At 45.1% G+C, this 24,087-nt stretch overlaps 3 protein-coding genes across 13 annotated transcripts in view; 2 read left to right on the top strand and 1 right to left on the bottom strand.

Moving 5' to 3' along the window:
• tma16 (translation machinery associated 16 homolog) overlaps positions 1–24,087 on the top strand; it is a 240,789-nt gene that overhangs the window by 32,688 nt on the left and 184,014 nt on the right. The window lies entirely within an intron of this gene.
• dclk2a (doublecortin-like kinase 2a) lies at positions 1,684–13,789 on the top strand. 6 transcript variants are annotated; one of them, XM_049720232.1, is made up of 17 exons: positions 1,684–2,247; positions 5,296–5,636; positions 8,254–8,386; positions 8,757–8,855; positions 8,917–8,967; positions 9,027–9,109; positions 9,517–9,598; positions 9,692–9,800; positions 10,286–10,343; positions 10,409–10,528; positions 10,732–10,878; positions 10,942–11,075; positions 11,172–11,249; positions 11,324–11,420; positions 11,534–11,614; positions 11,701–11,814; positions 12,297–13,789. In XM_049720232.1, the coding sequence occupies exons 1-17, from the start codon at positions 2,061–2,063 to the stop codon at positions 12,573–12,575; spliced, it is 2,193 nt and encodes a 730-aa protein (XP_049576189.1). In that variant the 5' UTR covers positions 1,684–2,060; the 3' UTR covers positions 12,576–13,789. The 6 variants fall into 6 exon arrangements, with proteins under 6 accessions (XP_049576189.1, XP_049576187.1, XP_049576185.1 ...); XM_049720230.2 differs by lacking the exon at positions 1,684–2,247 and adding an exon at positions 2,278–3,375 and having other exon boundaries at positions 11,534–11,608; positions 12,300–13,789; XM_049720228.2 differs by lacking the exon at positions 1,684–2,247 and adding an exon at positions 2,279–3,375 and having other exon boundaries at positions 12,300–13,789.
• Positions 22,519–24,087, bottom strand: part of lrba (LPS-responsive vesicle trafficking, beach and anchor containing) — a 95,194-nt gene continuing 93,625 nt past the window's right edge. For all 6 annotated transcript variants that reach the window (XM_049720214.1, XM_049720213.2, XM_049720218.2 and 3 more), the window contains 2 exons: positions 23,422–23,573; positions 22,519–23,332 (listed from right to left, as the gene is read on the bottom strand). In XM_049720214.1, the coding sequence (XP_049576171.1) occupies positions 23,242–23,332; positions 23,422–23,573 (243 nt within the window). In that variant the 3' untranslated portion in view covers positions 22,519–23,241. The remainder of the gene's footprint in view (positions 23,333–23,421; positions 23,574–24,087) is intronic.

Raw genomic sequence — 24,087 nt, 5'->3', positions numbered from 1 at the left:
ACAAGATGCGAGGCTTCGCCCGGGCCAACGTGAAACGGGAACCAAATGGAAAAATGAGCAACAGATGGCATCGAGCTCGATGAGGAGACGAAAACCACACCGCCGACTCGAGCCCGGAGAGGCTTTTGGAGGCAGATTTCGCCTAAAACATTGAATTTGTATGCGAGTGAGGTAGCGTCTGCTAATGATTTGTTATTCTCATTTGTAGCTGCTCTCTAAACTTGCATATCCTTAAGTCAAGTTACTTTTGACCATTTTCCTTAACATTCTCATTTGTATTTTGCAGAGCGGTCCTTGGCGTCAATTTTTCTTAATCCTTTTGTAGCATTCCTACACACAGTACATAAATATTAATGTAAACTGTTACATGTTCAGTCCACTACCAAGTGTGCGATTCACAGAGAGCAGCAGCAAAGCATCACTTCCTGTCGTCTCCACGCTACAGACCTAGCTGTTGCTAGGCAACGGATGCGAAGTGTAACATCCACGAACAGGACGGGCCTGTGTCAACTACCAATCAGTCGCTGTGTGTATGCAATTGGTACGCACACACACAACACGCACAAACGTGACTCCCGAATATTTTTTTTCGTCCAAAGTTGATAGCTGTCAGTCTTACAGTCGTGCAGTTCTTCAAAGCATCCAGTTCACATTTCCATTTGGACGCGGCGAGTGCTGAGTCCCTGAAGGATTGAGACTGACATGGCTCCAGGTGCTCTCGACCAGAAAGTCTGAAGAAGTTGGGGAAAACTTTCTCACAGGAAAGGAGGCAGTCGGTACTGTACAGTAAGAGGCCTGTCAAACAGCGCCATCTACTGACCAATTGAAACCAGACAGCTTTGTTCGGTGAGTTGAGTTGTCTGAAAAATCACAATGACACAAAGTTAACTTAAAAACATTGCTTTAAATATACAATAAAAATTAATCACAAATTCAATTAAAATATCGTAATGGAACCTATAAATGGAACAAATACATTAATTTTGCACCTGAAGCCATCATCATATCATTTAATATATTTTACTTTTTACTCATTTAACCTCATTGTTTCAGTTTAGAGCCTTGTTGCTCAATACACAGCCTGATATGACAATATTTGGAATTCCTCATGAGCTCAGCCAATGAGAGCGCCCAGCGACTCTGACGTCAGGCAAGTTAACCTGCCAGCTGGTTTTGTTGGTATGCATCGTGAAAGACAAGCGTCAGCGCCCCAACTGCTCGCCATGCTAGTGTTTTGACACATTTCATGAGAATGATGATCTATTCATCATAGTTCATTTTTGCTAATCGTGGAGGTGCAAAATCACACGCTCAATACTGACGTCAATTATGAGTGCACGAATGGTCATACTCATGCTACAGAATCAATTATTCATTTTGGATATAACAGCAAAATGAGCACTGATGAAAGAGCTGTTATTCGCTAAAAAGAACAAAAATAACTCGGTTTTCACTTTTTGCGCTTTTTTAAACATTCTTACACGCCACAAGATGGCGCCAAATACCCACTTAATCTAAAATTATTCCTCGTGCTAGATGTTAATTGACAATCTCCGCTGAAGTTTCCTGGAATATTACCCATAAAATAAATTAAACCACATTACTTTGCTGAAAGCTTTAGAAAATAAGTTATCAAAATAATGTTATACTTTTTATGTTACATAGTTTATATATATTATATATATATTTATATCTTGAAAAAGAAATTCTTGTGAGTTCTATATTCACATTTGACTGAATAGTTTTCTTCTGGCAATGTCTTAAAATAGACACTAGAGGGCGCTAGAGGATTTGTTTTGGGTCAGTTTCTGCTCAGGCGGATGACGCATAAACGAAAAGCACGAGTCTTTCGAGGCAAATTTTCAATGTGAATGGGCGGAATGAGAACAGCAGTCTCGAGGCAACTTTAAATATAAAAAAGCAGTGACGTCATACCAGCAACAGGCAAAACAATATATTACTGATGTCAATCACGTGACAAACTTCACACTAAGTTTGCGTTTGACCGAAATGTTTTTCCTGATTACGAAATACTAACACAATCCAGCGTTTCATGCAGCATGTGCTTGTTGTTTATCGAGGAGCTTGGGACGCTTGTCATCCTGCAGTACAGGATATCCTGTTGCCTGGCTGCAGGAAAAGTGCGCCAATTTGCTATCTGCGCACTGCGCTGCGTGCTCACTTCCTTCCGACACAGCTGCTTTCGACGGGAAGAATTCCGGCTGCGTCCTTGGAAGTTCATGGCTGGTATGTATAGTAACTTCATTCACTGAAAAGTCTAATTATTTGTATTATGTATTGCAGTCCTAAAAGGTTTGACTGTAAATGTACAACTTTACACCCATAACATTTCTGGATTAAAAGGATTATTATGTGGAGAATAAAGGTATAAATTATAATTAGGCCTATTTCAAGGAATAAAAGTTGCACTTCCCAAGAAAGAAATATCCCCATGGATACTTCTAATTTTTGTTTTGTTCTATTTTGTTTGTCTAAAAGCCCTACTTGGGAAGGCGCTTTTTAGAAATTAGCTTTAGCTATAAATGTTGTGATGAATGTGTTAGCAATCTGATTTAGTTGTCCTTTTGATCAAATGACGTGACCAAAAATAAAAATAAAAATTTACTTGGAGGAGGAGAGCTTATACACACACACACACAGGACGGGCTTTAGGGCCCTGCGTCGTGTGAGCTTCCGGGCTTCCCTCCCTCACGCTTGCGCCCTCCATCCATTCATTTGACACAATTGGACGCTCGCTGTCCGCAGAGGAACCAAAGCAAGCGGATGGAGTTCTTCCCGAGCCTCGTTCAAGTTTTCTTGGACTAACTTTGTGATCTTCAGGACAACTAAGATGTTTAATCGATTAATTTTGCCCGCGTTTAGAGTCGTTTTGTAGGAAAGTTCTGGCTCTCCGGCCGTTCAAGTAAAGTTGGTTTTCATTGAGAAACACTGGACGCCAAGAAGACAACATGTCGCTGAGCAGGAGCTTGGAATTGGAGCACTTCGAGGAACGTGACAGCAAGCCTCATCGGACGCCGAAGGCTCCGGGCTCCCACTCTGGCGGGGGAAGCTCCTTCCGGCTCCTAACCGCCAGCCCGGCGCACAGCGCGCACTGCAGCTTCTACCGGACTCGAACCTTGCAGTCGCTCACGTCTGAGAAGAAGGCCAGGAAAGTCCGCTTCTACAGAAATGGAGACAAGTACTTCAAGGGTCTGGTGTACGCAGTGTCCGCAGACCGGTTCCGTTCCATGGACGCGCTCCTCATGGAGCTGACGCGCTCGCTGTCGGACAACGTCAACCTGCCGCAGGGGGTCCGGACTCTGTACGCCCTGGACGGGGGCAGGAAGATCAGCAGCTTAGACGACCTTGTGGAGGGTAAGGTGGGGAGAACCCCAGAAAGAATGAATGACGTCACGAGGCTAAAATATTTGACTGGCCCTGGTAAAAAAAAAAATGGAATCACCAGGCTCAGAGGATGTTCATGCAGTTGTTTGCATCTGTAGAAAAAAAAAATCACAGACATGTGGCAAAACTTTTCAAACTTTGAATAGTTCTGGTTGTGTGAGTTTCGTGTCATCTGTTTTTTTTTCCTCCAAAATCAAACAACTGAATGAATAGACTATTCCATATTTTTTGCCAGGGGTGAGTTGAGTCGCGTATTTTAAAATTGTCAAATTTTCATGGATTTTCACAAATTCCTTTCAGCCAAGAATTGTATACCTATTTTTCGATCCATCCATCTAATACGCTCATTAAAATTTGCTGGTATCTCACCAAGGCCTAGTCATTGGCGCATAGAGCTCTAATCAGCCGTAATTCTGTTTGGCAAGTAATTTGTTTGGCGATAAAATGTTATTTCCCAAGCGCATTTAAACATCCATCAGCTCAGTGCTTCCTCCATAGCAAAAGTTTTTTATCCCCCTTTATAGGCTCAACTCACTTTTATGATCAGGATTAAAGTACACTGTAGACCTCTGGACTGCAATAAAAAAAAAAAAAAAGCTTTCAAGATATCCAAAGGAGTTCAAATAAGCCGAGCACCGGGCGGGCTCTTGTCATCTTTCAGGCCGCGTGAGTCGACATTTTTTGCACCCCTCGGCACTTTGCTGATCTGGTTTGAGGCCCGTCAACATCCCTTATGTGTGCAAACCAGCGAGTGGGTGGGATTACCGAGCGGGACCTCGCTGCTGTGCTAAAAAAAAAGGTGGCACGGGGGTATTGTGCTAACAGTTGTTATGGCAACCAAAGCCCTACTCAGCATTCTCATTTATGGCAGTGTGAGGAACACCTTTAGCTTCTATGGATGCTTAGAACGATTCCTGGACTGACCGCATCTGTCATGTCCCTGAAGTGGGCTTCCCTTTTGCTGCACCTGAGATCCCCCCCTCCCCCCAGGGGACTGGACTTGTCACTCATCGTTCCAGCGGCTTCGTCACAACATTGCGGGATGATCCAAAAGGCCCCCGACAGTTAAATGACAGCTGCGTAATAGTCGGCGGCCTCCTTCTGCGCCCTCGCTATATAATTAGCAATCTGAATAAAGCCAAGTATCTAGGGAGCCAGGCGTTGTCACCCAGAAGCCTCTCTTCCTTCCTCTTGACACACATTAATGTGGATTTCAGGTTCTCGCCGGCATTTGGGGTTTGAAGGGCTTATTTTGTGTGCTGGTTTATTCCCTCATGCACGTCACCTGATCACTGCTGGATCGATGTGCTGCGCTTTAGGCGAGCCGAGCTATGCAGCGTCACATTTTGTCCTGGCTCCGAGAGGGGAAATATTTGTGTGTCCACTCCCCAACTGGAATGCTAGAGGATAAATTTTCACTTGGATGAAGGCCAGTTTAACGGCTCAGCGGGCTAATGTTGAAAAGTCCGATTTGTCCTTTTGTTGACTTGCTTCCACACTTGGGCTTTGCACGAGGAACATGTTAGTGAATATGTGACCTCCTGATTTGAGCAGCTCTTGTTTATTAGCAAGATTATTTGGTCAAGTATAGGCAGCTAGCTAAGTGTTAGCATCAAGTATTTTTAAAGTAGATTATTAATCGATTCCATCAATTAATTGAATAATCTGGTACAATTTTATTTGCATCAAAGTGTATTAGAAACATTTTCCCAGATTACAGTTTATTATTTTTGCTTCTTTGGGATGATTCAGTGAACAATTAGTCAATTATAAAAATACGAGGCGATTAATTTGAGAATCAATTTGTTGACGATTAATCGATCTATTCTGACCACCACAGCACTTTGAAACAATAATTCAACAACTGCAATTGCTTTTTCCCCCCTGCAGGGGAAAGCTACGTGTGCGCCTCCAACGAGCCTTTCCGCCGCGTGGACTACACCAAGAACGTCAACCCCAACTGGGCCGTGGGCTGCAAGACGGGCACGTCGCGCTCGCTGTCGTCGCTGGTCTCGCCGCGGGGCGAGCACCAACGCCAGCAGCCCAAAGACTTCATCAAGCCCAAACTGGTGACGGTGGTCCGTAGCGGGGTCAAACCGCGCAAGGCCGTGCGCGTCCTGCTCAACAGGAAGACGGCGCACTCCTTCGAGCAGGTCCTCACCGACATCACGGACGCCATCAAGCTGGACTCGGGCGCCGTCAAGAGGCTCTACACGCTGCAAGGCAAGCAGGTACTTTGAATCCATCAACTTTGAACTCTTCTTTCCATGCCAGTGTGGAGCAAAATTGAGTCCAGAATCGATAAGTTGCACTCATTCAATGTAGGTCAGCCGTCCTTCATCAGACTCGAGTATAGAGGACTCCATTTTGTGCACTTTAGTAGCTGATGGCTATACTTTTAGCTCACAAAAAAAAAAAAAAAATCCACAGTGATTTATTGGCTTCAGGGGTGTCGGCAGTCCTGGTAATTATAAGGCATTTAATTACGGCGCGCACGCAAGCTCCACGCCACGATCACGTCAACAAGGCTTAAATAAATGCACATTTGACGTGCGCTAAATCAATTCACGCCCACCTCGTTCCGCTCGGCCCCTCTCGTTATTGTGAACCGTTTATCTCGTCTGGTGCGATGAGTGCTTGAGCACATGGGACCACCCCACCCACCAAGTCATTTTTTTTTTAACTACAAAAAGCCTTACTAAATAGTCATTTATTTTTACAATTTTTTTTTTTCTTCCTAAAAGCCTAAATGGTATTGAGTGAAGATCGATCACACACCAGTTAAGGGAGGCATGCACACAACACACCCTCTGAGGACCGACGCCCCCCCCCAGCTGCAGCCCGCCATCTGCTCCCCAAACACACAAACAGTCGCAGGGTGTCACACACGTGCCAATGTAACCCCCCCCCCACACACACACACCCACTCGCTATTTACAGGGGCTCCATGCCACCACCGGATAATTAGACCAATCGGCTGGAAGAGCGCACCCAAGCTCAGCTGTCAGGTGTCGTGTGTGTGTGTTTGTGTGTGTTTGTGTGTGTTTGTGTGTGTTTGTGTGTGTGCATGCACAATGCAGCTCTGTCTTAACTTGAACGTTGTCATTTATCTTCAGCCTCTGCTTTCAAGAGCTCTTCTTTTTTTTTTTTCCCATTGTTGAACTTCAATTGAATGTTAATGACTCCATTTTGATCCAAGTCTCAATTCCAACTGTTTCACCACCCATAAAGTCCATTCCCGCCTGGAAGTTCTCACTATCTCCTACCGAGAATGTAAACAAGTCGGCAAACTGAGCAACGGCAACGGAAATGAGCCCGAGCAGAGATAATTGCAACATCTGCGTCTCTCTCTCTCTCTCTCTCTCTCTCTCTCTCTCTCTCTCTCTCTCTCTCTCTCTCTCTCTCTCTCCTTTGAGATACGGTCAGTCTCTTGTAGATGGTTGTCTTTGTTTCTCGTCCTTCTGACGTTTCCTCACGCTCGACGCTGGCGGCCTCGGACAGATTAGCGAGGCCAGCGTGGCACGAGGCTGCCATCTGATAGTTTTCAGGGCCAAGTGTGGATTAAAGCGGCAGCATTTAGGTCAGCGGCCCAGAAATCTGCAATGTCTTAGTTATTGATCGTTTAAAAAAAGCATTGCTAAATGTTTGGGTAGGCAAAAGTGTTGACGGAACAAAATAGACACAAAAGTCCGGCAGGCGACAAAGAGACGGTTTTGTTTTGGCGGGTAAGGATAAGGGAGGGGTGGGGGGGGGGTCGTGAACTGGGGACGGCGTCTATTGTGTGCCTTTGTGTGATGTCGACAAGCTCTCCGGCGTTCTTTTCAGCCTTGGTTGGCATCATGCTGGTGTAGCGGAACCACCGCCACACAACTGTATTCAGCAGCTTTGAAAGACAAAAGTACAGATTTGTATTTGCGCCTCCAAACACGCCGTGGTTAATTCCCGCTGACAAAGATGGCCTCCTTTTGATCCGCATCCAACCTCCAACTGTCTTGTCCATCCCAGCTCGCGCGGTGATGCGCTCATCTCTGACGCTAACGACCCGAGACGTCGGGTCTCCGCCGCGTGCAATGGATGGGTCGTGTCCTCGATTTTTTTTTTTTTTGCGTTTGGGCGCATGTTGCGTTTAATGGGCAGGAATTTGACATCGTTGTCGCCCGCGTGATGGCTTGCGCTGGCTCCACCAGTTGCCCTTCAGGGATGGGTGCCCTACATCCGAGCGGCAACTCGGCTAGCGCAAGATGGCTCAAGTTAGCCACTTTGTTGGAGGTGCTGAAGTTGGCATTTCAGAAATTTCTCTCTCAAGCCGCCTTGGCCCATTTTGATGATCCGAGGAGTTTGGTTGCCACGGCAACTGTAACATTTATCGCCTCGGCTGGCACATTCCGACACAAATTCACGCCGCCCGGCCCAAGAATGTCAAACATTGTTTGCTGTGCTTCCATCCTCAAGATTGGATTACAACGTTTTGTCAAGGCTTTTGATTTGTCGTTCTTTTGGCCTGTTTTGTAGCATTGATGGATGCCGAGGTTCCTGCCGCCGCTGCCCACACGAGCTATTTCAGTCCTCTCAGTCCCGCTGCTGCTCTCCGAGTGGAATTTCCTTTTTCAGGACACCTCACACCCACACCAACATCCTCCCACTAAGACGACGTGCCAGGGTGGATCAGCAGTTATCTGCGATCACCTTCCAAAAAAATGGCACTTATTCACTCAGCAGGGCGTTAATTGAAAAAAAAAAAGACATTGCAACAAAAATTTGGTGGACACGTCAAACATATACCCCAAAATATGAAAAGCAAGAAAAAAAAATCATCAGAAAAATGCTCACGCATTGATTTCGTTCCAGATAACGTGCCTGCAGGACTTCTTCGGCGACGACGACGTGTTCATCGCCTGCGGTCCGGAGAAGTTCCGCTACGCCCATGACGACTTTGCGTTGGATCACAGCGGTAAGGCGTCCGCAGCAGCCTTTATGAGCGGTAGGCCCTCGACCATTTACTACAAAAGTGTCCTGTTGTGGTGTGTGGCCCACAAAGCATGCTGTGGGTGTGTGTGTGTGTGTGTGTGTTTCCCGTCTTTGTCTTGGTGCTGGACTTTTGTTTTCATGCAGCACAGATGTGATGAACGTAAAGCTAGCAACGGAAGACGCACAACCGTTGCTGCAGTCCGAGACAATGCCGCCGCGTTCACTTATGTAAACAAACATCCAAGAAAAAGTGAAGCCAGGAAAGTCATCAATGAGATGACCACATTTGGACAAATCCTTCTTCCGCTTTCATGTCGAAGCATCTGAGCATGTCTCATGAGAACTTCTCCGAAATTCAGATTTCAATTGTCTTGCATGGGCAGAGTGCAAAGTGTTGAAGTCGTCCTCCAGTCGTTCCGGCACTCCCAACCGGAGGAGTAAGAGTCCGGGACCTTCACGACGCAGCAAGTCTCCCGCTGCAGGTAAAAGACCACACGGCGAGATCTTGTTCTCTTCTCCAGATCAACGTTTTTTTGCTTTCAGCGAGGCGTGCAACGCGCTACTCCACCATTCAGTCTCCTGCTAAATTTCCAGGTGAGTTGAGGACATTCGATGATGTTACCTTTCGATGATGCTCTACTTTTGTCACACAGTAAACGGTCACGTGACCGGGCCGAGGTCCGGCAAGTCGTCGGCGCCGTCGCCCAGCAGCTCCCAAAGTCTCCCTGCTCTCAAGGTAAGAAGCTGCATCAAACCAGTATCGCTCTTGACCTACTTAAAAAATACTTTTATGAAAATCAACATTGAGTATTTTCTGGAGCTAATGCTAAATGCTAATCTGGTTTATCGGCGGATTATTACCGGTTGCAGTGGACCTCAGAGTCTGGATTTGAGACATGGAAGAGGCGATGCAGCCAATTGGCAAAGCCGGCGGTGCCCTTCGTAGGCCAAGTCACGAATTACCGACGGATTTTCGGATTTAGTGACACGGGAGAGGCCGACTTGATATGAGCTCAAGTCGCTACACGTACCATTAAAAGCGTACAAGTGAAAGGGATGGGCAGATGACTGTCGCCATGGTGACCGTAGCACTGATTTGATTGAAATACAAACATGATATCTGTTCCTTTCGGGCTCCCGTAGTTGGTTCCGTCGCATCACAGTTCAAATTCGAACGTCAGCGGCTCGCTCAACAGCCACCAGGGGGAGACAACCAGTCCAGAGGGTACGTCCAAGTCGTCCTCACCTTCTCCCTCTCCCTCCCCCTCCCTCCCTCCTGTCTAAACTGCTGCGCTGACACTGTGCTTAAATTTAACAGTTAACGGTAACCATGGCGACCAGACCTCCCCCGCCATCCTGGAGAAATACATCATCGGGAAAGTAATTGGAGACGGCAACTTTGCTGTGGTGAAAGAGTGCGTGGAGAGGTACGTTCACCCTCACAACACTAAAGTTTACGGACTTCATTATTTGACCGCCGTATATCCACTTCACACCAATAGGGGGTGCTAATAAACGGAAACATTGAGACTGCGCGTTCAGGTGGTCTTAAACCGCGACAACTGATGCTAACCGTTAGTGTATAAATAGTGTTTTCTATGATATATTAGCATTAAGCTAAATGGTCTCTGGTAGGACACAGTTGTTTTGCATGACACTGCTCGAAGCCTCGTTTCTGATGACGTTCGCCAAACTGCTGCTGTTTGTGGAGTGAGCCAGACTTAGCGAATTTCCCCTTAAGGCACAATTGGATTCTCCGAGCTCTTTGCTGAGTCTCTGCATTAAGTCGGTGAATTCTTCTATCGCTCTATTAACTTTCACTTTGCTCCCCGGTGAGCTCTTTACGTGCTTTTCTTTTTACGGTTATGGCCGCCGCCACCGCCATTTAAATTGCGGCGGCGTCTCTGCTCAGGTCCACGGGAAGAGAGTTTGCCCTCAAGATCATCGACAAGGCCAAGTGCCGCGGCAAGGTAGTCACTCATTTTCATTTCAATTCCTTCTAGCGCCTGTCATTAATCCAAATGTGGTCTGACAGGAGCACCTGATCGAGAACGAGGTGTCCGTGCTCAGGCGGGTTAAGCACCCCAACATCATCATGTTGGTGGAGGAGGTGGACACGCCTTCGCAGCTGTGTCTCGTCATGGAGTTGGTCAAGGTACACGTTTGACGCTCACGTCTACAGGACTATCCTCTGTTTTAGGTGTGTGTCGCCATCTTGTGGTATACATGTGCAATTACAAGCCGTTTATAATTGTTGGTGTGGGCCAGGCTAATTTTTCATCTTCTCTGACTCTCTAAGCGTCATTGTGGGGAAGTCGGTTAGTCTGCACAACTTTGAGTAACTGGCGTGTTTCGCAGGGTGGCGACTTATTCGACGCCATCACGTCCTCGGCCAAGTACACAGAGAGGAGCGCCTGCGTCATGGTGTACAACCTGGCCGCCGCCTTGCAGTACCTTCATGACATGAACATCGTGCACAGAGACATCAAGCCGGAAAACTTACTGGTCAGTCTGATTTTTGTCCACCGCACGCCAGCTCGTAACAAATGTGCCGGACCCACCCATCAGGTCTTTGAGAAGCCAGACGGCACCAAGTCGCTCAAGCTCGGGGACTTCGGCCTGGCGACGGTGGTGGAAGGACCTTTGTACACCGTGTGCGGAACGCCCACCTACGTGGCGCCGGAGATCATTGCAGAGTCTGGGTGAGATGCTTCGTCTTGGGGTCGGGCTCATTTGCAAAAAAAAAAAAAACAAGCAGAGGAAAGTCAAACATTCAAAACGTTGTGGTTTGTTTGCAGTTATGGCGTCAAGGTGGACATCTGGGCGGCGGGCGTGATCACGTACATCCTGCTGTGTGGCTTCCCTCCTTTTCGGAGGTGCGTCCTGACGGGATGAGGCGCCTCAATTGAGCCAATTTGCAACGATAATTTGGCTTGCTGCTGTGTTATAGCGAGAGCAACCAGCAGGAGGAGCTGTTTGAACAAATCCTACTGGGCCGACTGGACTATCCCAGCCCTTACTGGGACAACATCAGCGACGCAGCCAAGGTTAGTCTAAGCTAACAACATTTGAATTTGTTTATGATTTCTTTTTTATTATTATTCACTTATTGTTTTAGCTATTAATGTTTGAGTTGCACTTGTGCCGCTTGGCCCTGCAGGAGCTCATCGGCAAGATGCTGCTGGTGGACGCGGAAGCTCGCTACTCGGCGTGGGACGTCCAGGCGCACCCTTGGGTGACGGTAGCGCACTCGCTCGCACTCGCACTTTCCTTTGTGCACGAGGCGCCGCTGGCTCACACGATTCTGACCCGGTGTCCTTTTTTCAGGAGGACGTCAACGCCGAGAACAACATGAAGGCCGAGGTGACGGGGAAGCTGAGGACGCACTTCAGCTCGTCGGCCAAGCAAGGCAACGCCACCGCCGCCGTCTCTCTCATTATGGTAAGCAATTGCAAAACATTCTTCCTCACACTTGCAAAAGTCTGACTGTGAAGGTCAGCTAGGGGATTTAATAGGACTCATACTTGTTGGGAATTGGACGTAAGCGTCCTCGTCATCTTTCTGTTAAAATCCCCAAAACATGTCTGCTGAGATTTTCAGAGGATGACTTGACTTTCTGCCATCGTCTCTTGTTCATCATCATCATCATCATCATCATCATCATCATCATCACACTCACTTGCCCTTCAAATGTTGGTCGTCCTGCTGTGCAGGAATTGGAAAGGTTTTCAAGCATAGAGTCAATAAATAAAAGCTGGCCTTATCTAGTGGAAAAAGGGTTAGAGCTAGGGTTTAGTGCCATCTAGTGGAGAAAAAGAGATATTTTTTAAACTGCTTTTAAAAACAAGTTGTACAGTGTCAAACACAAGTTCCAAATTGACAATGTAAAACTTCCTGGGGCTTTCTCTCGTGTCTTTTACCAGAAGACAGCCCTCGATAAGGAGACCCTCCAGCTCGCCGCCGACTCGCCGCCATCACCGGACCCTCCCAAATCCCAGGATGCTTCTCCAAATGCCCCGATCTCGTCGTTGTCGTCCTCGTCCTCCCCCGAATGTCCCGTCAAGCATGTCGTCTTCCTACCGCTGTCATTCCCCTCGCCTCCGTCGACGCCACCCTTGTCCTCCGCTTCGCCCCTGTCACCGCCCAACATTGGTGCCATTGAGGGGCCGGGAATCACCCACGAGCTAGTGGAGGGGGTTTGAAAAAACAAAACAACAAACACGACAAGGTCGTGCTCTGCGCTAAACAAGACTTGTTTGTATTTATTGAGGAAGGACTTAAGAGGATGTAATTGACTGAATGTTGCCGTCGTCACAGTCTTGCAAAGCAGGAATCATCTTCATACATGACACTTTTCAGATTTTGCTTCAGAATCATGACACTGTATGTGTTTATACTGACGATATAATGCTTTGCTTCAATTCAGTCATATTCACAAATGTGGGAGGATTTAATTCTACCTTTAAAATTCTGCTATAAAAAAGTGGATTTTTTTTTTATTAATGAATTAGCAGTAATTTATAAAAAAAAAGTTCCCTTTACCATGCAGTCCAGCTATTTCTTTGCTTATTTTTTTTCTCTTGACTGTATATTCATCTTAGTTGTGTAGTGTTGATGGCAGGCAGTATGAAGAAGCTAGCAATAAGTTTAGAGTTAGCTAGTCTCGCCCTTACATTCCGCCCAGCAGTATTTAGGGATGCTCTTGTAATATTACTATTGGCCACAAGAGAGCAGCAAGCGCATGTGTCAACGAACAGATTTCAGTATACTGTAGTGTTGGCTCGTGAGTGAACGATTCGTTTAAAAGAACGAATCTTTTCAGTGAACGAGAGTAAACGAATGCCTTCCTAAAGTGATTCGTTGTTTTTTCAGTTCATATGACTTCAACCAGTAAGTGTCGGTAGTGCGCATTGAAGCTGGTGTCACCTTGCCGTAAAACAAAACGAAGAAGAAAATGACAACTTCCGGTTTACCATCAACTGTACGGATCTGTGAGTAAAACAGTCAGTGAGTTAGTGATTTGCATTTCCAGTTCATCGCGAGACTTGATCAGTGAGGGAACGAATCGTGACTTTCTCGTTCGCGAACGAGTTAATGGGTGAACTATGTAAGCCAGAATGTAGATTTACGATTTGCCAAGGAAAGAAAGAACAGTGCGCTCACTGAAACACCACTTCTTTTATGCACGTTTCCTTCAAGCTAACGGCTAACTTTATTGCATGAAGGGATGCGCCGTTATGCAAAAACGGGGAGATTATACTTCTCATTGGGTAATCTTTATTTTACAACACTTAAAATAACGTGTATGAATATATACGCCTAAATATTGTTATCCAATATATCTACTGCAATTTCTCATTAGAATGCTGGTTTTATTATTATTATTTTAATAAACATTAAAACCTGTTCAAACTTACTTTATTGGTTTCTTTTATATCAAAAAATTGTTTTAGGTTCTTTACCTGACATGTTTCGGCGGTTTCTTCCGCCTTCATCAGAGTGTCACAGATGTGATAGTGACGCGTCTATCAGCTGATGGATAAAGGCGTGGCTCGCCTGTCAGATTTGACAGGTGAGCCACGCCCTCTGCTGTCCATTCACCTCTCCAGAATGCTGTTCCAGGTTGTAGAGAGCATATAGGCTCCCTCATCCCTGTTGATGGTCCTCGGGCCCCGCTTGCGGATCTCAATGGCCTCCCTGATCCAACGCTGATGTTTATTTTCTTCAGTGTGCATGACTCTGGCCTTTTCCCAGTTCAAACTTGTCTGGTGTTTTATTATGTGTTGGTGTCCCCCCCAAATAAAGAGCAAGTAGTCAAATACACATTCTAAAAGCCCCAATGATCGTGAGCAGCAGGGGGGGCCCCATTTCAACCCCTTACACTGAGTGCCAAGCAGGGAAGAAATGGGTACCATTGTTATAATGGTCACTGGTATGACCCGGCCGGGGGTTGAACCCCCGACCTCCCAATCTCAGGGCGGACACTCTCCTCTTAGGCCACTGAGCTGGTAAACACTTGTATGGTAGTATAACACTTATAGTGGTTTTTAAATAATGTGTATACCTATATACGCCTAAATATTGTTATCCAATATATCTACAGCAATTTCACATCAGATTTGCTGGTTTGAAATTTGCTTTTAATATTATTATTTTTAATAAACATTTATGTTAAAACTTGTCTGGCGTCTTATTCCTTTTTTTTATATTCGCCAATTAAAACATAAAAATCAGCTTAATCATGCTTTATATGACAATATGTGTAGGTACACCTTCAATCGGTGAGCTGCTCAATAAAACCATACAGGTTCCATGCACTGAGAGCAAGGCTTCCGTAGGGTAGTGGTTAGTACTCTGGGCTTTCACCCCTGCGACCCAGGTTCGAATCTCAGTGGGACCCTAAAAGTTTTATCATAGAAGATTTGCAACAGTTGCTCGTGTAACCATAAAACCAGACATGTTCCATGCACTGAGAGCAAGGCTTCTATAGGGTAGTGGTTAGTGCTCTGGGCTTTCACCCCAGCGACCCAGGTTTGAATCTCAGTGGGAACCCCCCCCAAAAAATTTTATCATAGAAAATTTGCAACACAGTTGCTCGTGCAACCATAAAACCAGACATGTTCCATACACTGAGAGCAAGGCTTCCATAGGGTAGTGATTAGTGCTCTGGGCTTTCACCCCAGCGACCCAGGTTCGAATCTCAGTGGGACCCAAAACATTTTATCATAGAAAATTTGCAACACAGTTGCTCGTGTAACCATACATGTTCCATGCATTGAGAGCAAGGCTTCCATAGGGTAGTGGTTAGTGCTCTGGGCTTTCACCCCAGCGACCCGGGTTCGAATCTCAGTGGGACCAAAAAAAGTTTTTCACTGAGCTAGTCTTCTTGTGAGCTGCTCCATAAAACCATACATGTTCCGTGCACTGAGAGCAAGACTTCCATAGGGTAGTGGTTAGTCCTCTGGGCTTTCACCCCAGCGACATGAGTTTGAATCTCAGTGGGACCAAAAAATTTTTCACTGATCTAGTCGCTTGTGAGCTGCTCCATAAAACCATACATGTTCCATGCAGTGAGAGCAAGGCTTCCGTAGGTTAGTGGTTAGTGCTGTGGGCTTTCACCCCAGCGACCCGGGTTCGAATCTCAGTGGGACCAAAAAAAGTTTTTCACTGATCTAGTCGCTTGTGAGCTGCTCCATAAAACCATACATTTTCCATGTACTGACAGCAAGGCTTCCATAGGGTAGTGGTTAGTGCTCTGGGCTTTCACCCCAGCGACCCGGGTTCGAATCTCAGTGGGACCAAAAAAATTTTTCACTGATTTAGTCGCTTGTGAGCTGCTCCATAAAACCATACATTTTCCATGTACTGACAGCAAGGCTTCCATAGGGTAGTGGTTAGTGCTGTGGGCTTTCACCCCAGCGACCCGGGTTCGAATCTCAGTGGGACCAAAAAAATTTTTCACTGATCTAGTCGCTTGTGAGCTGCTCCATAAAACCATACATGTTCCTTGAACTGACAGCAAGGCTTCCATAGGGTAGTGGTTAGTGCTCTGGGCTTTCACCCCAGCGACCCGGGTTCGAATCTCAGTGGGACCAAAAAAACTTTTCACTGATCTAGTCGCTTGTGAGCTGCTCCATAAAACCATACATTTTCCATGTACTGACAGCAAGGCTTCCATAGGGTAGTGGTTAGTGCTCTGGGCTTTCACCCCAGCGACCCGGGTTCGAATCTCAGTGGGACCAAAAAAATTTTTCACTGATCTAGTCGCTTGTGAGCTGCTCCATAAAACCATACATTTTCCATGTACTGACAGCAAGGCTTCCATAGGGTAGTGGTTAGTGCTGTGGGCTTTCACCCCAGCGACCCGGGTTCGAATCTCAGTGGGACCAAACAAATTTTTCACTGATCTAGTCGCTTGTGAGCTGCTCCATAAAACCACACATTTTCCATGTACTGACAGCAAGGCTTCCATAGGGTAGTGGTTAGTGCTCTGGGCTTTCACCCCAGCGACCCGGGTTCGAATCTCAGTGGGACCAAAAAAATTTTTCACTGATCTAGTCGCTTGTGAGCTGCTCCATAAAACCATACATTTTCCATGTACTGACAGCAAGGCTTCCATAGGGTAGTGGTTAGTGCTCTGGGCTTTCACCCCAGCGACCCGGGTTCGAATCTCAGTGGGACCAAAAAAATTTTTCACTGATCTAGTCGCTTGTGAGCTGCTCCATAAAACCATACATGTTCCATGTACTGACAGCAAGGCTTCCATAGGGTAGTGGTTAGTGCTCTGGGCTTTCACCCCAGCGACCCGGGTTCGAATCTCAGTGGGACCAAAAAAGTGTAACCATACCTCCTTCGAGCTAGGCTTAGAGGTAGGGTTAGGGCTAGTGGTAGAGGTAGAGTTAGAGGTAAGGTTAGGGTTAGAGGTAGGGTTAGAGGTAGGGTTAGCGTTAGAGGTAGGGTTAGGGGTAGGTTTAGCGTTAGGGGTAGGGTTAGCGGTAGGGTTAGCGGTAGAGGTAGGGTTAGCGGTAGAGGTAGGGTTAGCGGTAGAGGTAGGGTTAGCGTTAGGGTTAGCGGTAGAGGTAGGGTTAGGGTTAGCGGTAGAGGTAGGGTTAGAGGTAGGGTTAGCGGTAGGGTTAGCGGTAGAGGTAGGGTTAGCGGTAGGGTTAGGGTTAGAGGTAGGGTTAGGGTTAGAGGTAGGGTTAGAAGTAGGGTTAGGGTTAGCGGTAGGGTTAGGGTTAGCGGTAGAGGTAGGGTTAGAGGTAGGGTTAGAGGTAGGGTTAGGGTTAGCGGTAGAGTTAGGGTTAGAGGTAGGGTTAGAGGTAGGGTTAGAGGTAGGGTTAGGGTTAGCGGTAGAGGTAGGGTTAGAGGTAGGGTTAGCGGTAGAGGTAGAGTTACAGGTAGAGGTAGGGTTAGAGGTAGGGTTAGGGTTAGCGGTAGAGGTAGGGTTAGCGGTAGGGTTAGGGTTAGAGGTAGGGTTAGAGGTAGGGTTAGCGGTAGGGTTAGGGTTAGAGGTAGGGTTAGAGGTAGGGTTAGGGTTAGGGTTAGCGGTAGAGGTAGGGTTAGAGGTAGGGTTAGCGGTAGAGGTAGGGTTAGAGGTAGGGTTAGAGGTAGAGGTAGGGTTAGAGGTAGGGTTAGGGTTAGCGGTAGAGGTAGGGTTAGAGGTAGGGTTAGAGGTAGGGTTAGAAGTAGGGTTAGGGTTAGCGGTAGGGTTAGCGGTAGGGTTAGGGTTAGCGGTAGAGGTAGGGTTAGAGGTAGGGTTAGAGGTAGGGTTAGGGTTAGCGGTAGAGGTAGGGTTAGAGGTAGGGTTAGAGGTAGCGTTAGAAGTAGGGTTAGGGTTAGCGGTAGGGTTAGCGGTAGGGTTAGGGTTAGCGGTAGAGGTAGGGTTCGAGGTAGGGTTAGGGTTAGCGGTAGGGTTAGCGGTAGGGTTAGAGGTAGGGTTAGAGGTAGGGTTAGGGTTAGCGGTAGGGTTAGCGGTAGAGGTAGAGTTAGAGGTAGGGTTAGCGGTAGGGTTAGGGTTAGCGGTAGAGGTAGGGTTAGAGGTAGAGGTAGGGTTAGAGGTAGGGTCAGAGGTATGGCTACCATGTATGGTAGTTTTTTTTTTTTTTTTTTTTTTTTTTTCAAAAAAAAAAAAAAAAAAACGGTAGTTTAACTACCGTGTATGGTAGTTTAACTACCGTGTATGGTAGTTTTTTTTTTTTTTCAAAAAAAAAAAAAAAAACGGTAGTTCAACTACCATACACGGTAGTTAAACTACCATACACGGTAGTTAAACTACCGTTTTTTTTTTTTTCTGGGGAAAAAAAAAAAAAAAAAAAAAAAAAAAAAAAAAAAAAAAAAAAAAACTACCATACACGGTAGTTAAACTACCATACACGGTAGTTAAACTACCGTTTTTTTTTTTTTTTTTTTTTTTTTCTGGGAGAAGAAAAAAAAAAAAAAAAAAAAAAAAAACTACCATACACGGTAGTTAAACTACCATACACGGTAGTTAAACTACCGTTTTTTTGTTTTTGGGAGAAAAAAAAAAAAAAAAAAAAAACTACCATACACGGTAGTTAAACTACCATACACGGTAGTTAAACTACCGTTTTTTTTTTTTTTTTTTTTTTCTGGGAGAAGAAAAAAAAAAAAAAAAAAAAAAAAAAAAAAAACTACCATACACGGTAGTTAAACTACCATACACGGTAGTTAAACTACCGTTTTTTTTTTTTTTTGGGAGAAAAAAAAAAAAAAAAAAAAACTACCATACACGGTAGTTAAACTACCATACACGGTAGTTAAACTACCGTTTTTTGTTTTTTTTTTTTTTTCTGGGAGAAGAAAAAAAAAAAAAAAAAAAAAAAAAAAAAAAAAAAAACTACCATACACGGTAGTTAAACTACCATACACGGTAGTTAAACTACCGTTTTTTTGTTTTTGGGAGAAAAAAAAAAAAAAAAAAAAAAAAAACTACCATACACGGTAGTTAAACTACCATACACGGTAGTTAAACTACCGTTTTTTTTTTTTTTTTTTTTTGGGGGGGAAGAAAAAAAAAAAAAAAAAAAAAAAAAAAACTACCATACACGGTAGTTAAACTACCATACACGGTAGTTAAACTACCGTTTTTTTTTTGTTTTTTTTTTTGGGAAAAAAAAAAAAAAAAACTACCATACACGGTAGTTAAACTACCATACACGGTAGTTAAACTACCGTTTTTTTTTTGTTTTTTTTTTTGGGAGAAAAAAAACAAAAAAAACTACCATACACGGTAGTTAAACTACCATACACGGTAGTTAAACTACCGTTTTTTTTTACATGGTAGCCCTACCTCTAACCCTACCTCTAACCCTACCTCTACCTCTAACCCTACCTCTACCTCTACCTCTACCTCTAACCCTACCTCTACTGCTAACCCTAACCCTAACCCTAACCCTACCTCTAACCCAACCTCTAACCCTACCTCTACCTCTAACCCTACCTCTAACTCTACCGCTAACCCTACCTCTACCGCTAACCCTACCTCTACCGCTAACCCTAACCCTACCGCTAACCCTAACCCTAACCCTACCTCTACCTCTACCTCTAACCCTCCCTCTACCTCTACCTCTAACCCTACCGCTAACCCTAACCCTACCTCTAACCCTACCTCTAACCCTAACCCTACCGCTAACTCTAACCCTACCTCTAACCCTACCTCTAACCCTACCTCTAACCCTACCTCTAACCCTAACCCTACCTCTAACCCTACCTCTACCTCTAACCCTACCTCTACCGCTAACCCTAACCCTACCTCTACCTCTAACCCTACCTCTAACACTACCTCTAACCCTACCTCTAACCCTACCTCTAACCCTACCTCTACCGCTAACCCTAACCCTACCTCTACCTCTAACCCTACCTCTAACCCTACCTCTACCGCTAACCCTAACTCTACCTCTAACCCTACCTCTAACCCTAACCCTACCGCTAACCCTACCGCTAACCCTACCTCTAACCCTACCTCTAACCCTACCTCTAACCCTACCTCTAACCCTACCTCTACCGCTAACCCTACCTCTACCGCTAACCCTACCTCTACCGCTAACCCTAACCCTACCTCTACCGCTAACCCTCCCTCTACCTCTGCGGCTAACCCTACCGCTAACCCTAACCCTACCTCTACCGCTACCTCTACCGCTAACCCTAACCCTACCTCTACCGCTACCTCTACCGCTAACCCTACCTCTATCGCTAACCCTAATCCTACCTCTAACCCTAACCCTACCTCTAACCGTACCTCTACCTCTACCGCTAACCCTAACCCTACCTCTAACCCTACCGCTAACCCTACCGCTAACCCTACCTCTACCGCTAACCCTAACTCTAACCCTACCGCTAACCCTAACCCTACCTCTACCGCTAACCCTCCCTCTACCTCTGCGGCTAACCCTATCGCTAACCCTAGCCCTACCTCTAACCCTAACCCTACCTCTACCGCTAACCCTCCCTCTACCTCTGCGGCTAACCCTACCGCTAACCCTAACCCTACCTCTAACCCTAACCCTACCTCTACCGCTAACCCTCCCTCTACCTCTGCGGCTAACCCTACCGCTAACCCTAACCCTACCTCTAACCTCTAACCCTACCCCTAACCCTTACCTCTAACCCTACCCCTAGCTCGAAGGAAGTGTATTGTTATATGGTTACACTAGCAACTGTGTTGCAATTTTCTTGGTCCCACTGAGATTCGAACCCGGGTCGCTGGGGTGAAAGCCCAGAGCACTAACACTACCCTATGGAAGCCTTGCTGTCAGTACATGGAACATGTATGGTTTTATGGAGCAGCTCACAAGCGACTAGATCAGTGAAAAATTTTTGGTCCCACTGAGATTCGAACCCATGTCGCTGGGGTGAAAGCCCAGAGCACTAACCACTACCCTATGGAAGCCTTGCTCTCAGTGCATGGAACATGTATGGTTTTATGGAGCAGCTCACAAGAAGACTAGATCAGTGAAAAATTTTTTGGTCCCACTGAGATTTGAACCCGGGTCGCTGGGGTGAAAGCCCAGAGCACTAACCACTACCCTATGGAAGCCTTGCTGTCAGTACATGGAACATGTATGGTTTTATGGAGCAGCTCACAAGAAGACTAGATCAGTGAAAAATTTTTTGGTCCCACTGAGATTCGAACCCGGGTCACTGGGGTGAAAGCCCAGAGGACTAACCACTACCCTATGGAAGCCTTGCTGTCAGTACATGGAACATGTATGGTTTTATGGAGCAGCTCACAAGCGACTAGATCAGTGAAAATTTTTTTTGGTCCCACTGAGATTCGAACCCATGTCGCTGGGTTGAAAGCCCAGAGCACTAACCACTACCCTAAGGAAGCCTATGGAAAACTTACACAAGAACAGCCCTGACGTGGCACTTGACAGCTGTCATGCAAAATGTAAACAAGGACCATGTGAAAATTAGGTCAATGCAATCTCCGGTTAGAATATGTTATTTTGTTGGTATTAACAAGTAGAATAGTTTTAAATTAGTCACAATTACTTAGGCAGATAATTATGGGATATTTTGGTACACTACACGAGGTAAAAAAAATAATAAAATGTATGATTAAGCTGATTTTTATGTTTTAATTGGCGAATAAAGAAACAAGGAATAAAACACCAGACAAGTTTTAACATAAATGTTTATTAAAAATAATATTAAAAGCAAATTTCAAGCCAGCAATCTAATGTAAAATTGCAGTAGATATATTGGATAACAATATTTAGGCGTACATAGGTATACACGTTATTTAAATACTATAAATAATAATTAAATAAATAAATAAGAAAGTGTAGCGAACTATTGTAGGCTGCCGGTCGAAATAGCCGACTGGTTAGTGACTCGGGCTCTTGCTCGGAAAGAGCTTGGTTCGATCCCAAGTGCGAGGAAGTGCTTTTGTTGTGCAATTAACCCTTCATTTATTTATTCTCTTTTTTTTTAACCTCGTGTAGTGTACCTACACATATTGTCATATAAAGCAGTTAACCAAATGTCAGATTTTTATGTTTTAATTGGCGAATATAAAATCAAGGAATAAGACGCCAGACAAGTTTTAACATAAATGTTTATTAAAAATAATAATATTAAAAGCAAATTTCAAACCAGCAATCTAATGTGAAATTGCAGTAGATATATTGGCTAGCAATATTTAGGCGTATATATACACGTTATTTAAAAATGACTATAAGTGTTATACTACGATACAAGTGTTTACCAGCTCAGTGGCCTGAGAGGAGAGTGTCCGCCCTGAGATTGGGAGGTGGTGGGTTCAAACCCCTGCCGAGTCATACCAGTGACTATAACAATGGTACTCATTTCTTCCCTGCTTGGCACTCAGTGTAAGGGGTTGAAATGGGGCCCCCCCCTGCTGCTCACGATCATTGGGGCTTTTGGCACTCAGTGTAAGGCAGGGGTGTCCAAGTCCAGTCCTCAAGGGCCGCATTCCTACATGTTTTCCAAGTTTCCCTCGTTAAACACACCTGATTCAAATATATATACCATATATATATATTTATATAATTATGTATATTTCCTCTGCTACATGCCTGCGTTTCATTTTGAAGTAATAAAAAGTTGGAATGTATTTTCAGAATTTGTGCGTGTTTAGTAAATAACCAGTCAGTTCATAAATTGATGTTAGAAAATTCCATTTATTTGTCAGGATTCTTCACACACACACACAAAAAAAACATTTAAGGAAACAGTCATATGGATGTCAGTTTAATAAAGTCACCATTGTGATGATTGGTTGGACGTAATCATGTGACAGAAAAGCGGAAAAATCTTCCTGTTCTGCCTAACATTATCTGTCGAGCTTTTTAACGTATCTTGTCTGCTCAGTCATACGCAAAAAAAAAAAAAAAAAATTGTACGAAGATGATGCTCAGATGGATATTTTTAAATATGGAAGATAACCGCAAAACTATATCTATACATATAGATATTTACATATTTGTATAAATCCCCTTCCATTATCAATTAGCAGAAATTTTGCAACTTCATAATTAAACCCCAAACACACGCACGCAAAGTACAACATTCACCCTAAAGCACGCAGAAAATATTTGCATTGTTACACCTGAAGACAAAAAGCAAAATAGACTTAAAAAATAGATTTTTTTTTAAACCACAAGATAACCACTCGTTCCACCCTCAACCAAGCTGATATGAAAAGTTTCTTCATTGTTGTCTACAAAATATATAATATATATATATCTCCGTTCCTTCTGCGGTGGTTTTGAAAAATAACTTCTCATTGCCAGGATACATTCAGCGTGGACTCAACACAGCGCCGTCAAGTGGACATTATTTGCATCACATACGGTTTTGGTTGGTTGCTTCGTCGGGTCTTGGTCAGTATCTGGTCTGGTACTCGTGGTGCCACCTGTTGAAGTCATTGTAGAAGAGCACGATGCTGCCCGACGCCATGCCCGTGATGATGCACCTGCGTCACACAAACCACACGGCTCAGACATTTTGGGTGATCAATAAAATAACACCGATAAAGTGTAGCCTGTATTGTAGTTTGGTTACCTTTGGTCATGTGACATGGCCATGGAGCGGATGCCGGCATCGCAGCCCGGGTAGGTGAACAACACCTTGAGGTCGTGAACCCGAAGGATGGAGATGACGCCACCGTCGCCGCCTGTAAGGAGATACTGACCATCGCGGCTCAGCAGTATCGCCTGAATAGAGTATAGAAAAATAAAGAAATTGCAGTTTTAAACTTTTAGCATAATATTATGTTTTGTTAGAGTCTAACATTACGACTCCTTAGCGTGTACGTCTTAAGTGATTTTGACTTTTTTGGACCACAATTTGGTTTTTTTTTAGAGCGCCAAACAAAAATCACAGCTTCTGTGTTTGCGATTGAAAAGAAACTCGTAAAGTATGTCTAAAATATGGACGCAACATGGTCCTCCCGCCAGCGTGTCGCCGCAACGACGCGTTCCCCGCCGCGAGGCTGACATTTACTCGTCTTTTCCCGCTCGCCTACAAGGCCGGGAAGCACACAAATCACCGGTCGGCCGCCGCCGGCTTACGGAAGACGCGGCGCGTTTCTTTCCTCGCAGGTGGCTTGGCCATGACTCAGCAGAAAAAAAAAAAAGGCCAACACGTGTGTTGAATCAAAATCACATTAAAGTCAAAAGTGAAACTTAAACCGTCGGTTTTGAGGAATTTGTGCGAGTCACAAATGAC

This window comes from Syngnathus scovelli, chromosome 5 (genome assembly GCF_024217435.2).
Source record: "Syngnathus scovelli strain Florida chromosome 5, RoL_Ssco_1.2, whole genome shotgun sequence".
Taxonomy (NCBI): domain Eukaryota; kingdom Metazoa; phylum Chordata; class Actinopteri; order Syngnathiformes; family Syngnathidae; genus Syngnathus; species Syngnathus scovelli.
The sequence above is the reverse complement of the archived record's forward strand: the minus strand, read 5'-3'. Positions and strand labels throughout refer to the sequence as shown.